The 13991-nt window shown below is 45.9% G+C and overlaps 1 protein-coding gene and 1 long non-coding RNA gene across 6 annotated transcripts in view; one reads left to right on the top strand and one right to left on the bottom strand.

The window, feature by feature from the left end:
- The window catches only part of AKT3 (AKT serine/threonine kinase 3), a 316918-nt gene that overhangs the window by 4416 nt on the left and 298511 nt on the right, over positions 1-13991 (bottom strand). For all 5 annotated transcript variants that reach the window (XM_027610409.2, XM_027610408.2, XM_027610413.2 and 2 more), the window contains one exon: positions 4255-4357. In XM_027610409.2, coding sequence (XP_027466210.1) covers positions 4255-4357 — 103 coding nt within the window. The remainder of the gene's footprint in view (positions 1-4254; positions 4358-13991) is intronic.
- LOC113932036 lies at positions 6058-7601 on the top strand. The gene is made up of 3 exons (XR_003522946.1): positions 6058-6327; positions 6492-6840; positions 7494-7601. It is a non-coding gene; the product is annotated as an uncharacterized LOC113932036 (long non-coding RNA).

A 13991-nucleotide genomic window follows, 5' to 3' on the forward strand; every position in this document is an offset into this window, starting at 1 on the left:
AGTCTCCCTGGCCACACCATCCCCTGTGCACCTGCTCCAGGCTCTGGGCCAAGTCCAGCCGCCCTTGGGGCTCCCTGTCTATGCAGGAGGTGCCCACAAAGCCTCTCCTGCTCTCCCCAAGTGCACAGGGTCAGATGCTGTCCCACAGAGGCGGCTTTCCAACACCCAAGCTTCTTTTCTTCAAGCAAAATAATTCCACTTTTCTCCAATACCCACAGGGAGTACAGCGTCAATTCTTTACATTTTCCAGACTCCCCAGGAGCACCAAGAGAAAACACACAGGCCTCTCTGCGGTGGGCACTGACCCTGTCACACAACAAGGATGATGCTCCGTCCTCCTCCATGACACACATTCCTCTGGCGAGCAAACATTTCTTTTCTTTTCTCACTGTGCTTCCGTTGGGTATACTATTCTGAATACGAAAGATTCTAGAAATGGGAGCAAGCGGCTAACCAAAATTTGTGACCTCGGATGTACCAGAAAAAAAATCACTGGATGAGGTAGCAATCAATCCATGAAGAGGATTTGGGGCTCCCTGCTCCATGTAGACCATGGACCTCCATGGGCTTCTGTCCTTCTACAGAGAGGCCTTTCTACTACATCAGCTTTTCTAGAGAGGACTGTGACTTGGGGAAATCTCTGCCTCCTTATCAAATACTGGTTAGGCAGCAAGCAAACCACACGCATCGTTCAGATCAAACACCTTCCACAGTACTTCTGGCTTCAGGAAAGGCGCTGGGAATGATGGCCTATCTGTTGTTGAGTCACAAAATACAAAAACTAGAGAAAAAGCAGCTGCAAGCTTAGTGTTCAGATTCGGGCACGTGCCAATCACATTTCAAGGAAACAGTGTTCCCCACTAACAGCTTTGTTTGGCTGAGTGTTTCTGTGCACTGAATGTGCAGAGAGCCCATATGGGAGGCTGCAGGTCAGTTGAGAATTAAGAGAGTCTTCATTCTGCCACTTCAGATAAAGAAATCTCAACCTCACAGATGGGCAAGCAAGAGCCCCACACCTTGAGATTCTTTAAAGCCCATTACACCACTCCCTCACTGCGGCTCCCTCCTGCTCGGCCACAGTGAGGGGCCGGTATCTGATCCTGCCCCAGGACAGAGGAAGGAGGAGCCCTGGGCCCACAGGTGGGGGGCTGGGGAGGGAGGGGGCAGCAGCCTGCCCAAGCCAGAGTCCAGCACACCAACCAACGTCTGTAACCCTGTTCCTGCTCTGAACGGAGCGTCATAGTGACAGTTGCTGGTGACACACATGAACCATCCTGCAAACACGAGACACATCTGGAACAAGAAAGCAGGGATCAACTCCCTATCCCACATCAGAATCCATGGCCCAAGGAGGCTCATTTCCTTACAGCATTCAACAAATGTAATTACATGGCATTAAAAGCTACTCGATCTCAAAGAAATCCTCTCTTCCTGTAAGAGGAAGGCAGAGGACCATTAACGGATAGAATGCAAGACGACACATTCCAAAATCTGTTCAGTTAATTAACACCAATGAGAACAATCTGGCATGTGACCGCAGCTGTTTGTCGGCAAGGAACACTCTGCCTGTCGAACTGCTGATTTGTTCTAAAAAGTAACTCCATTCTGTGTCCTAAAAGCCAGGTGGCGAGTGGGAAGGAGGCCGTCGCTAACTGAGGGTACCACGGAGGGCTTCCGTGAACAAAAGCTCCGTGCTTTAGCGGCTGCAGGGCCACTCACCAGCAACACCCCTCAAAGCTGCAAGACAATTATGTTACATGTAATCACAGTCCAAGGTTTCACTGAATCTCCTTCGATCCACCTCTTAAGGGGATCTAGGATGTTTCCAGAGACCATCCCTTTAAAGACCTGGCCCTGTGCTCCCCAGCCCTCCCTCCAGCGGGGGCCTCAGGCCTCAGCCCAGCCTGCTGAATGCCATCATCTGCTTCCTCTGCCGAGGCCCTGACAGACACAGGATGCTGCTGCTGGACTCAGGTTTCTGGGTTCGGATGCCCGCAGAGCCACACATTCCCAGGCCTCCATGGTAGGTGGATTCTGGAACCCACCTTGGAAAGGACTACAATGTGTGAGCTTCCTGCTGATCCCTGTCTCAATCTAGAAACAGACTCCTTATCCTTTCAAGACCCCAAGTCACTGGGCATGGACAGCACTCCTCGCATCTAAAATGACATAGATTCTTTCAAGAATGGGGTTGCTGTGAGTGCGGAAACATTTTGTATTACTGATCGAGAAGCAGAGACACCAGGTTCAGATGATATTCTAGAAACCACGCTGGGTGATTTAAAATGTCTTTGAACATTTCCGTCTCATTTTATAAAGTTCTAGAAATGAAGCCACAGGGTGCCTGTTAATGACATATTCTCAGGGTGGCAAGTGCCCAGTGAGTCTGGAGTTAGGGGTAAGGCAGGCAAGGTGAATCTTGAAGAGATCTGGACCTCGTCAGCCAGGGCTTTGTTTTTGTTTATGTTTCTGGGTTTTTTTTTAAATATTTATTTGTCAGAGAGAGAGCGTGCACAAGCAGAGGGAGCGGCAGGCAGAGGGAGAAGCAGACTCCCTGCTAAGCAGGGAGCCTGACGTGGGGCTCGATCCCAGGACCTGGGGATCACGACCCAAGCCAAAGGCAGATGCCCAACCGACTGAGCCACCCAGGCACCCCTGGGCTTTGAAATCAAGTCCGTGGTGAAGAAGGACCACTGGCCGGAGCAGCGCCTACTACAGAGATTTAGATTTCACTGATTCACAGTCATGGACATGAGAGCTGCTCAGCTGTGTCCTTCCAGGCTCCTGCTCCCTGGCTGCCTCCTTAGGTGGGTCCCCCCACCCCAGACTGGTGCCCACTCTCCTCTGCAGGGTGTTCGTTGTACTGGGCCCAGCCTCACGCTTTAGGCGGTGCGTCCCAGAACAAAGAACATGACAGACTTAAACAGAATCAAAGCTAGGGCTCTTCAAAGCTGTCCAACTCCGGGTGCTTTTCCCACCAGGACAGCTTCTCAGGCACGACAGGGGAATACCAAGGCTCGGGGGCACTACCCAGCCTGGCATCCCCTTTCCTGGAGGACGAAGTGACCTGCACCTTTCCGGGGAGGGAGTGGCAGAGCCAAGGGTGACACGGTCACCCCACCAGGCTCTCCTCATCCTCCTCAGCCGTTTCTTTGAGACTCAGCCTCACAGGTCTCTCCCATCCGAAGCAAGCTCTGTGCTCACAGCTTTGAATTCGCAGAGCCTGCCTGTTTCTGTGACATCCACGACCACGTATTTAGTTGTCTTAAAAGAGTCCATAAATGCCAAAGCTCCATTTACAAAAGAGAACTGTCTCCAAGAGGCTGAGGCTGAGACAGAGACAGGTTGGGACCTCGCCCTCTCAGTGCTCGCTGTGGGTGTCACGCGGGGAGGGAGGCTGAAGCACACAGTCCTGGGCACGGATGGCCAACAGCACCATCTGTAAAGAGCTGGGCCTCCTTCCGGCTGCGAAACGACCGGGCCCTCGCCATAACGTGTTTATGCCTTCACTTCATACATATTTACTGAATGCCGACACCGGGCCAGATACCCAGCCCGGAGCTGGGGCTAGCTGTGAATAGGAACCAAGCCCTTTTTCTCAGGGTTACTGGATTCTAGTTGGAAAGACAGTAAACAGAGAAATGAACAAATTAACCAGAAGAGTATCAGCAAGTTGCCGATGTAAGAATCAAGGGGTGGGGTAGGTGGTGCCCAAGGGGCTGCACTGTTCCTTGGATTGGGAGGTGAAAGCAAGCTCTCTGGGGAAGTGACATTTAAGCTGAGATCTGAGGGAGTAGGAGCTGTTGATGGAAATGTCGCGGAAAAGAGCATGGCAGGCAGCGACAACTGTGAGCACCCAAGTCCCCAGGCACGGTGAGGCATGGCGTGTTCAGGTGAGACTGAACACGGGGACATGAGTGAGCCATAAAGGGTAAGGCAAACATGGGAAGGGTCCCTTTCAGAGTCCTTCCAGCTGATGGCGAAAGAATTAGAACAGTAAGGAAAGGCAAAGTTGTTTACAAGTTAGTCTGTAATTCTCAGGCTACAATTTTTCTTTATGTAATTTTTCCTACTTCCCAAAACTTTTCTCTCAGCTACCTGTCTTTGAAACTTCCACATGGAACTCCATATTCTTAAGCGGGATGAAATAAGTCACCATGGAATCAGATCTTGAAAATAAATATCCAATCAAGAGAGTGGCTGTTGCCTTCCATTATATTAGAATGTTATCAAGTGCCTGTCAGATGTACTTACATTTTTCAGGTGGGGTTATTGTAATAGTCTGAGCTGTAAATTCTTCATCAAAATATCTGGTATCTGTCTCAGATGTTACTTGAGGCTTAAAAGGAGGTACAAGCTGCAAGAAAGAAGAAGGGTACTATTAAGGGATTTCGGTTTAGAAAAATTCATTTCTAGGATAAAATTAGAGAGCAAATAATTAACGGAACAGTGCCAGAGACCAGATCGCTGAGTCACTGTGTGCAGGAGATGTGGCATTTGGCTTCCCAGTCAACAGTCTGAGCACAGAACAGGAGGTACTTGGTTGTTCTGTATAAAATTTGACAGATTATGTGAAACAGAACAAATGAGAACCAGAGAATAGGGTGGAAAGAGGATACTGAAAAGTCCTCATTTCCCCGCCAATCACAAACATACACACAAACCATATGGATGCAAACCCTGCCACCAAAATGCATGCTCTCCCCCAAGCAGCGAAAGCATGACTCGTCCCCTAGTCTCTTCCTGGCGCCTGGTCCAACAGCTTATTAGTAATCCTGAACACAACTTAACGATGTGGTTACCCCCCAGGTCACAGAGTGCTCCCCTGTCCTTGGCAAAGAACTATACCCACTTACTTGAGATAAGCATGAACACCTGACCCTGCTCCGAGACAGGGGCCTGGGGAGCCCCTGAAGTTACATGCCAATGTTTCATCCCTTGGTTGCAGCCGATCCCCAAAAGGGACGGGGACCCAAAAGACAGTACAGGGACTGCTCTAGGACTAACAGGGCTGGACGCCTCTGCCTCACAGCTGCAGCAGGCTCGGTGCGGGCCAAGTCTGGGGCTGCTGAAAGCCTCTGGGACCTCCGCTGGGGAGGGAGGAGCCGGAGCTGGGGTGGGACTCCTGCTCCTCAGGGCTCCAGCCTCACAGGAGAACACTGGGAGCCCTGTCCCAGGGCCTAGAGTCCCAGCATCCACTCTCATGAGTTCCCTGCACAACAGGAGATGCTGCTTTTAGGACAAAATTCCCAAGTGGACAGAAATACGGAGAAGCGAGGGACAGAAATCAGTACGTTTTATAAAGAGTTTACAGAAACCAACAGAAACACACAACTGGCTTTAGCTCAATGCATTTTCCCACTCTTGTCACCAAATTTATGTTAAATAATAAGGCAAAAATCTTTACATTACTCTCTAGGCAGACTATGTTTCCAAAAACCCGAGGGTAAGCAGAATGAAAAGCATGTTTTCGGAATAAAGGACCACACATCTCCGTTTATGCCACATGTAACAGAGCATTTTTTAAAATCTTATTTATTTGACAGAGAGAGCGCACAAGCAGGGGGAGGGGCAGAGAGAGACGCAGGCTCCCCGCGGGGCAGGGAGCCCGATGCGGGGCTCGATCCCAGGACCCCGGGATCATGACCTGAGCTGAAGGCAGCTGCTTCACTGCTGGAGCCACCCAGGCGCCCCAGTAACAGAGCATTTTTAATCCCTTTGCCTCATCATTCTTTCTCTCTGTCCCAGGACACAGCCAGTCTAAAGTCGGCTACAAGCAGGCACTTTTTGGGGGATGAACATAGATCCGGTTCCACTTGTGACCCACCGCGGCGTCGACAGAACAGTATGGCTCTCCTCCCAGCCCCGACCTCCCCGGGGCAAGCTCCTCGGCCGTGTGCGCGCTGCTCGGGGACGCTGCCGGGCCGTGCAAACATTCGCTCCACCGCCGGAGATCTCCCCTCCTCCCCTCCGACACAAGGGCCTGCCTTTCCCGGGCGCCACACTCACGGCCCCCAGAACAGCAAAGGTGAGGGGGACCGGACAACTTGCCGTTTTCCTCGTTGGGAACCGAGGGGTCACGGCCTCTACCTGCAGGAGACCGGAGGCTGCGGCTCTGGTTGGGGTCACCGTTCTACAAATGCCTCCAAAAGGTTCTTCCTCATCCTTCCAATCAAAACTTCACAAGACACGCCTTTCGACAGAGGTGGGCTTCTGGGCATGTGCAGTAGGCTGTGCTTACCTCGGCCCACCCTTCCCAGCTGCTGCCTTCTGAGGCGAAAACGGCAATCGGCCTTCGCGTTCCGGGGAAAGCTGCTCTCCTTTTAGGTGAGAGAGCGCGGGGCCCCTTGAAACTCAACAGAAACTGGGACGATCTTAAAACAGCTTCCAAAGGTGACGGGGGGGCCTCGAGCCAGCCTCTGTTCACAAGCCTTCTGACCTCCTCGCACCGACCGCCGCCTCTCCTCACGTGGCTTCCTTGTCCTTCACAGGCCTTTCAACAGCCGACTCAACGCCCTTACGCATGCGCACAAAATATACGTGCATTCGTCTCCTGCCGCCACCATTACACCTCCTCCTAACAAAACGTAAGCTCGGTGACAGTGAGGACGTTCAAGAACAGTTTTATTGAGGTATGAGTGACCTACAATAAACCGTACGTGTTACAATTTGAGCGGTTTTGCCATACGTACAAAACCATGAAGCCCTCACCCCAATCAAGATGTGCCGCAGTGTCTGTTTCCTCATGAGCCTGTTGTGAGCCGTCCTCCCTCGTGCTTTCTGCCACCATGGCCTTGTCTGTACTTTCCGGACTTCTATGTAAATGGAACCGCATAGCATGTATCCTTTGTCTGATTTTTGGCACTTAGCACGGTTATTTCGACGTCCATCCCCATCACTTCGAGTGTCACCAGCTCCCCCTCCCACCCACCCCCGAGTGCTGGGTAACAACACTCCACACAGGTGTGCCCGCATCCATCTCTCCATGACCTGTCATTGGACACGGCATTGCTTCTAGTTTGGGGCTACTGCAAATAAAGCTGCGAGGACTCCTAGGTGTCCAAGTCTTTGTATAGAGATGAGCGTTCATTTATTTTGGACAAATACCAAAGAGTGGAATGGCTGGGTCACATGCTAGACATTAAGAACCTGCCAGACTGTTTCCCAAGGCAGTCGCTTCATTTTACGTGACTATCCCCCATGTACGAAAGTTCCAGTCGCTCCCCGTTCTTGCCAGCACTGGTTTGGTGGGTTTTTTCAACAGCAGACATTCCAGCGTGTGGTGGTGTTTCACTACGGGCTTAATTTACATTTCCCTAATGAACAATCACCTTTTTTGTGAATTTACTTTGGTGAATTTACTTCTTTGCCCCGCCCCTTTTTGGACAATAAGTTTCAAGAGTTCTTCACATAATCTGCATGCAGGTCTTTTAATCAATTTGTGATTTGTAACTTTTTCCCGTTTGTGACTTTTCCTTTAATTCTCTTAACAGCGCCTTCTGAAGAACACACATTCTTAATTACACTATCGTCTGGTTTATCAGTTTTTCTTTATGGGTCACGCACTGCCCTCATCTACTGAATCTCTGCATAACCTACCACCACAAAGGTTTTCTCCTATGTCTTCTTCTAGAAGGCTCTACACTTAGGACTATGTTTTGAGTTTTGTATATGCTGCAAATTAAAAAAAAAATATGGATGTCTAATTGTTTCATCACAATTTGTTGAACTGAACTATCTTTGCACTTCTATTTTTTTTTTAAGATTTTATTTATTCATGAAAGACAGAGAGAGAGAGGCAGAGGGAGAAGCAGGCTCCCAAGGAGCAGGGAGCCTGACGCAGGACTCGATCCCAGGAGCCTGGGATCATGACCCAAGCAGAAGGCAGACGCTTAACCATCTGAGCCACCCAGGCGCCCTGCACTACTATTTTAAGTCACTTAACCATATTATGTGTGGGTCTAGATTTCTAGGTTCTCTGTGGGCAAATAAAAAATGTTATCTGTCCAGGGACACCTGGGTGACTCAGTCGGTTAAGTGTCCCACTCGATTTTGGCTCAGGTCATGATCTCAGGGGTCATGAGATTGAGCCCTGAATCGGGCTCCACACTCAGCGGGGAGTCTGCTTAAGATTCTCTCACTCTGCCTTTGCCCCTCCCCCCACGGACACATGCACTCTCTCTCAAATAAATCTTAAAAAAAATATATGTTATCTGTCTATAACAACTGTCCTGATTACTGTAACTGAGTAAGTCTTGAAGTTGGGTAGTTGTAGGCTCTCCAACTTTGTTTTCTGTCAAAGCTGTTTTGGCTACCCTTATGTCCGTCCTTGGCATTCCGTATGAATTCTATAATCAACCTAACAATTTTTACAAAATAGTCTACTAAGCTAACCTTGATTAGGATTGTGTTGAATTTATGTATCCATTTTGAGAGAACTATCATCTTAAAAATATTGAGCCTTCTAAATCATGAACACATTAGACCTCTCCATTGCTTTAGGCTGTCTTTCTCTACAATATCTTTTAGTTTACAGTATGAAGGGCTTTCACATCTTTTGTCAAAAGTATTCCTAAGTACTTCATATTTCTGTTGCTATCATAAGTGATATTCTTGTTAGTCTCCATTTTGGATTGTCTGTTGCTACTGTATACATTTAGTTATTTTTGTATTGTACAATCTTTTATATATTTACTTTGTATCAAGTAACTAATGGGTTAAACTTTCATAGCTTTTTTTGTAGATTCCAGCTGATTTTCTATATAGATAATCATGTTGTCCATAAATAAGACAGATTTACTTCTTTCCAATCTGAATGCATTTAATTTCTTTTTCTTGCCTTACTGCACTGGCCAGAACCTCCAGTACAATGCTAACAGAGCAGACATCTTCACCTTGTAAAATCACTCAGACTTCCCCCGGTAGGATATTAGTGATAAGTTTTTCCTAGATGTCCTTTATCAGGGTGGGGAAGTTTCTCATTCATAGTTTACTGGGGGTTATTTTTTTTTGTTTGCTTTTTGTTTAAATCAGATGGACGTTGGATTTTCTTGGGGTTTTTTTTGCATCCAATGAGATAGCCATGTGTATTTCTTTCTTAGTTATTATTAATATGGTAAATTATAATGACTTTTTAAAAAATTTAAAAAAAAATTTTTTTATAATGTTATGTTAATCACCATACATTACATCATTAGTTTTTGATGTAGTGTTCCATGATTCATTGTTTGCGTATAACACCCAGTGCTCCATGCAGAACGTGCCCTCAATTAATATGTATCACCAGGCTAACCCATCCCCCCACGCCCCTCCCCCTAGAGCCCTCAGTTTGTTTTTCAGAGTCCATCGTCTCTCATGGTTCGTCTCCCCCTCCGACTTCCCCCCTTTCATTCTTCCCCTCCTGCTATCTTCTTCCCTTTTTTTTTTAACATATAATGTATTATTTGTTGCAGAGGTACATGTCTGTGATTCAACAGTCTTACACAATTCACATTGCTCACCATAGCACATACCCTCCCCAATGTCTATCACCCAGGCACCCCATCCCTCCCACCCCCCACCACTCCAGCAACCCTCATAATGACTGACTTTTAAATATTAAACCAACTTGTATTTCTAGAATAAACCCCACTTGGTAATGATGTGCTATTCTTGTATTTATTGTTGGATCTGATTTGCTAAAATAATGTGAAGTATTTTTACACGTATGTTAATTAAGGAAATTGGTCTATAGTTTTCTTTTCTTGTATTATCTTTGCCTGCTTTTGGTACCAGGTTAAGCTAGCCTCACAGAATGAACTGGGAAATACTGCCTTTTTCTTCAGTTCTCTGCAGGAATCTTTGTAGAACTGATACTATTACTCACTTAAAAGTTTGGGAATTCACTAGTGAAGCCATATGGGTTGGGAGTCTTTTTTGTGAGAAGCATTTTAACTACAAATAAAATTTCTTTAACACATACCAAGTTATTCATGATATCTATTTCTTCATGGTAATTTGCATCTTTCAAGGGATTTGTCCATTTCAGCAAAACTGTTGATTTTATGGACATGAAGATTTTCATGCTATTTCCTATTATCCATTTAATACCCATAAAATCTGTAGTGATGTCACCCCTCTCATTTGTGGTATTAATAGCTTGTTTTCTTGCTTTTCTGTTCACTTTGGTTAGAAATTTATCAATTTTCTTAATCTTCTCAACCACCTTTCATCAATTTTCTCTATTATTTTTTCATTTTTATTTCACCGAATGCTGCCCCAATCTTTATTAATTCCTTTCTTCTGCTTACATTGTTGAGTTTAATTTGTTCTTTTTCTAGTTTCTCAAGATGGAAGATAAGGCCACTGATCTCAGACCTTGCTTCTTTCTGAGTCTTGCCCTCTGGTACTACTCTCTTGAGGCATTACATTAGTGGTAGCCCACAGCAAAACATGTTTTTTCATTTTTAGTCAGTTCAAAATACTTCATACTTTCCCTTTTGGTTTCTACTTCCACCCAGGGATTATTTAAAATTACACTTAGTTTCCAAGTAATTGAGGATTTTCTACATATCTTTGTTTTGATTTCTAATTTTATTCTTTTCATTCAAAGAGACCATGATTTAAGTTACCCGCATCCTTTAAAATCTATAGAATTGTTTTGCTCAAAATATGGTATATCATGGCAAATGTTCTGTGTGATCTTGAGAAGAAGGAATGTTCTTCTGTTGTCAGGTGGTGTTCCATAAATGTCAATTAGATTAAACTGGTTGATGGTATTGCTAGTGTCTTCTATAACTTTAATGACTTTCTGCTTCTATCAATTATTTAGAGATAGTATTGACATGTCAAATTATAATGTGTATTTGTCTATTTTGTCTTATGGTCCTATTAGTTTTTATGTACTTTAAGATTTGTTATTAGATGTAAAAATAATGAAGATTTTTATGTGTTATAGTTGAGATGAAATAAGTCTACCACTTGCTAGTTGTTTCATACTTGTCTCACCTGAGACTTTGTTTTACAGCAATGCTACAGCCCTGATTCGGTGCTTGCCACTTAGGGGCAAAATAAATGAATCATTATTCAATCTTGGAGCTCAAGTGAGATGTCAGAGAGCATGTAGTCTGCCCTTTTAGAAATGAGGAGACTGAAGCTAAACTTGGTAAAACGACAAGTAGCACCTAGAGCAGCAAACCCTCCATCTCTGGATCCCAAGCTCTCTCTACTATGGCGCCTGCAAAGACATGCCATGAAAATGCTTTTGCTTTTGACTGCTTCTCTGGACGTTAGTCAAAGTCAAGCCAAGCCTACTGGGGGCATATTTCCTCCCCTCAGCTCACACACAGAAGGAGAAGATGACACAGTAAAGTATGAACATCCACACAGGGAAGCGAGAACCTAATTTCTGTACATGGGGAAAGGTGTGAGAGAGAACGTGCAAAGAACCGCCAAAGACCCCAACAGAGGCACCACCACACACATTCTGGGTACGCCCAGCTGCGGGTTTCCTCCGACTCCCAGTGCATACATTCACTTTGAACAACTGAACACATTTCAAATATTTCATTCTTACAGGCTGCATTGGGCCCCCTCCCCCCAAAACCGTATGTTGGGAGTCCTAACTCCCAGGGACTGTATTGGGAGAGAGGGCCTTTTAAGAGGTGGTTACATTAAAATGAGGTGTTAGAGTGGGCCTTAGTCCAACCTGACAGGTGTCCTTGTAAGAAGAGGAAATGGGGACACACAAAGGGACTCCAGAGGCACGCACACGGAGGAAAGACCATGTGAGGAGGAACAGGTAAGGCATCTATCTACAAGCCAAGGGAAGAGGCTTCAGAAGAAACCAACCCTGCCAGTATCTTGATCTGGAACGTCCGGTTCCCAGAACCGTAGGAAAACAAATTTCTGTTAAGTCACCCAGGCTGTGGTACTTGGTTATGGCAGCCCCAGCAGACTAACACATTAATTTTCTATTTTGCCCCTAAACCAATATCATCTTAATTTTCCCTCCCCAGTTCTGGACACAGCTCTCAAAACACTCCTCTATCAACTGACACACTGCAGACTCTCACTGAGGAATGCAGAGGTGCTGGCAGAGGCAGAAACACTCAACTGTAAATCTCAGCTACCTTTAGATGTTAACTCAGTGGATGGCATTAACTGCAAACCTGACATATTTTCCCAACAGATGCATTAAACCTCGAATGTATCTGTCTTTGAAAGCTCATTGGTTTTTGGGAAATGTCACTCCAGATGATGTAAATAGGAAGACCACAGTGCTGAGCTGAGGGCTGTGCTTCCCGTTTACCAACAAGGCGTTCTCAGAGCTGCGTGTCCTTGCAGTCTCAAGACCACAGTGTGGCGGCAAGACGGCAGCCCCCCAAATCCTTCCATGCTGACCCTCTCCCAGATTTTACATGGTATCAAGTCACTCTGTCATTTGCTATCATTCTAAAGCACTGTGTTTCTTTCCAGTGTAAGTGAAAGAATAGCGAGAAAACATGCCCCTGAACTTGTTAGAGTAAGTCGTAGTCCTGGTGTAGCTGGAGGTACAGCAGGGGAATACAGATGCCAAGGTTGCTGAGGGTCAGTCTCCCCTGACCTTCCTCAGCAACAAATCAATTGCTACCTCCCGGTCTCTATGTTCTTTCTTCTGTTTTTAGTGTTGGCGCCCTAGAAATAGACAGCAGGGCTTGAAACTTGCAGGGAAAGCTCATACAGACGGTTTCTATGGAACCGCAACTGTCACCCTATTTGAATATTATGTTTATGTCCACGACTCTGATATAGATCAAAAAGCCCAGGAACACAGACACTGGCAATAAAAATTGCCAAAACTACTGAAGGCTTAGATTTGCAACAGACAATAATCTAATGCTGTAATTCTACCTCTTTAAAACATCAAGAAAGTAAGCTTACATGAGGATTCTGGTTTAATTAATCTCTGTTCTCCTGAAAAACTGTTCTTGTTTTTTGTGTTTTTCTGAGGGAGACAGCATGTAAGTGGGAGGTGGGGTTACAGAGGGAGAGGGAGAGAGAACCTCAAGCAGGCTCCATGCCCAGCATGGAGACTGACATGCGGGGCTCAATCTCATGACTCCGAGACCATGACCTGAGCCGAAATCAAGAGTCAGATGCTCAAATGACTGAGCCACGCAGGCGCCCCTCCTCAAAAACTGGTTTTATGCTTTGTGTGTGTGTGTATATGTATATGCACACACACACACACACACACACACAGGGAAAGTGGGAATATGGAAAGAGGATTTATTTCTAACAAAACTAATAAATCTATGGCAAACATTGCTTAATTATATTATCTGCTAAGACTTATAATACCAGTTAACATTTTTGGACAGATTACCAGAAACTCCAATACCTATCCTTCATTTTCACAAAACCACACAGTAGTAATTCATGTCCACAATGTTCACTTGATCCTATAAAAAAAAATGCACCAAGGTTCCCAAGGTATGTATCACAATAATATGCAAATATTATATCCTAACTTGAGCCCAGCAAAGTCAATATTTTAGCTATAACAAACATTAAATGTTTAATTAATACATCTGTTTTCCCTGCTGGAATTTAGAAGGGCTTTTTAACACACAGAATGCATGGTTTGCACTGCTTTGAAAGTAACCCCCAGAAATTTGAACCTCTACTTTCTTTTCCTTGATCAATGTCCTCATTTAAAAAGAGCTTCACAATGAGGCAAGATGGCAGAGGAGTAGGAAACCTGGATTTTGTCCGGTCTCAGGAATTCAACTGGATAGGGCTCAAACCATTCTAAACACCTACGACCTCAACAGGAGATCGAAGAAAAGAATAGCAACAACTCTCTGAACAGAAAAGCGACCACTTTCTGGAAGGGAGGACGTGCAGAGAGAAGTGAATCCAAGGCGATATTCGGGAGGAGAGACAGTGGGGGCGGGGGGAGGGCCTCTGTCGGCCGCTTCTGGCAAGTGATAGAGCTGCGGAGCACAAAACCAGAACTTGTAGAAGTTGGC

The sequence above is a fragment of the Zalophus californianus genome, chromosome 10 (genome assembly GCF_009762305.2).
Source record: "Zalophus californianus isolate mZalCal1 chromosome 10, mZalCal1.pri.v2, whole genome shotgun sequence".
NCBI lineage: Eukaryota > Metazoa > Chordata > Mammalia > Carnivora > Otariidae > Zalophus > Zalophus californianus.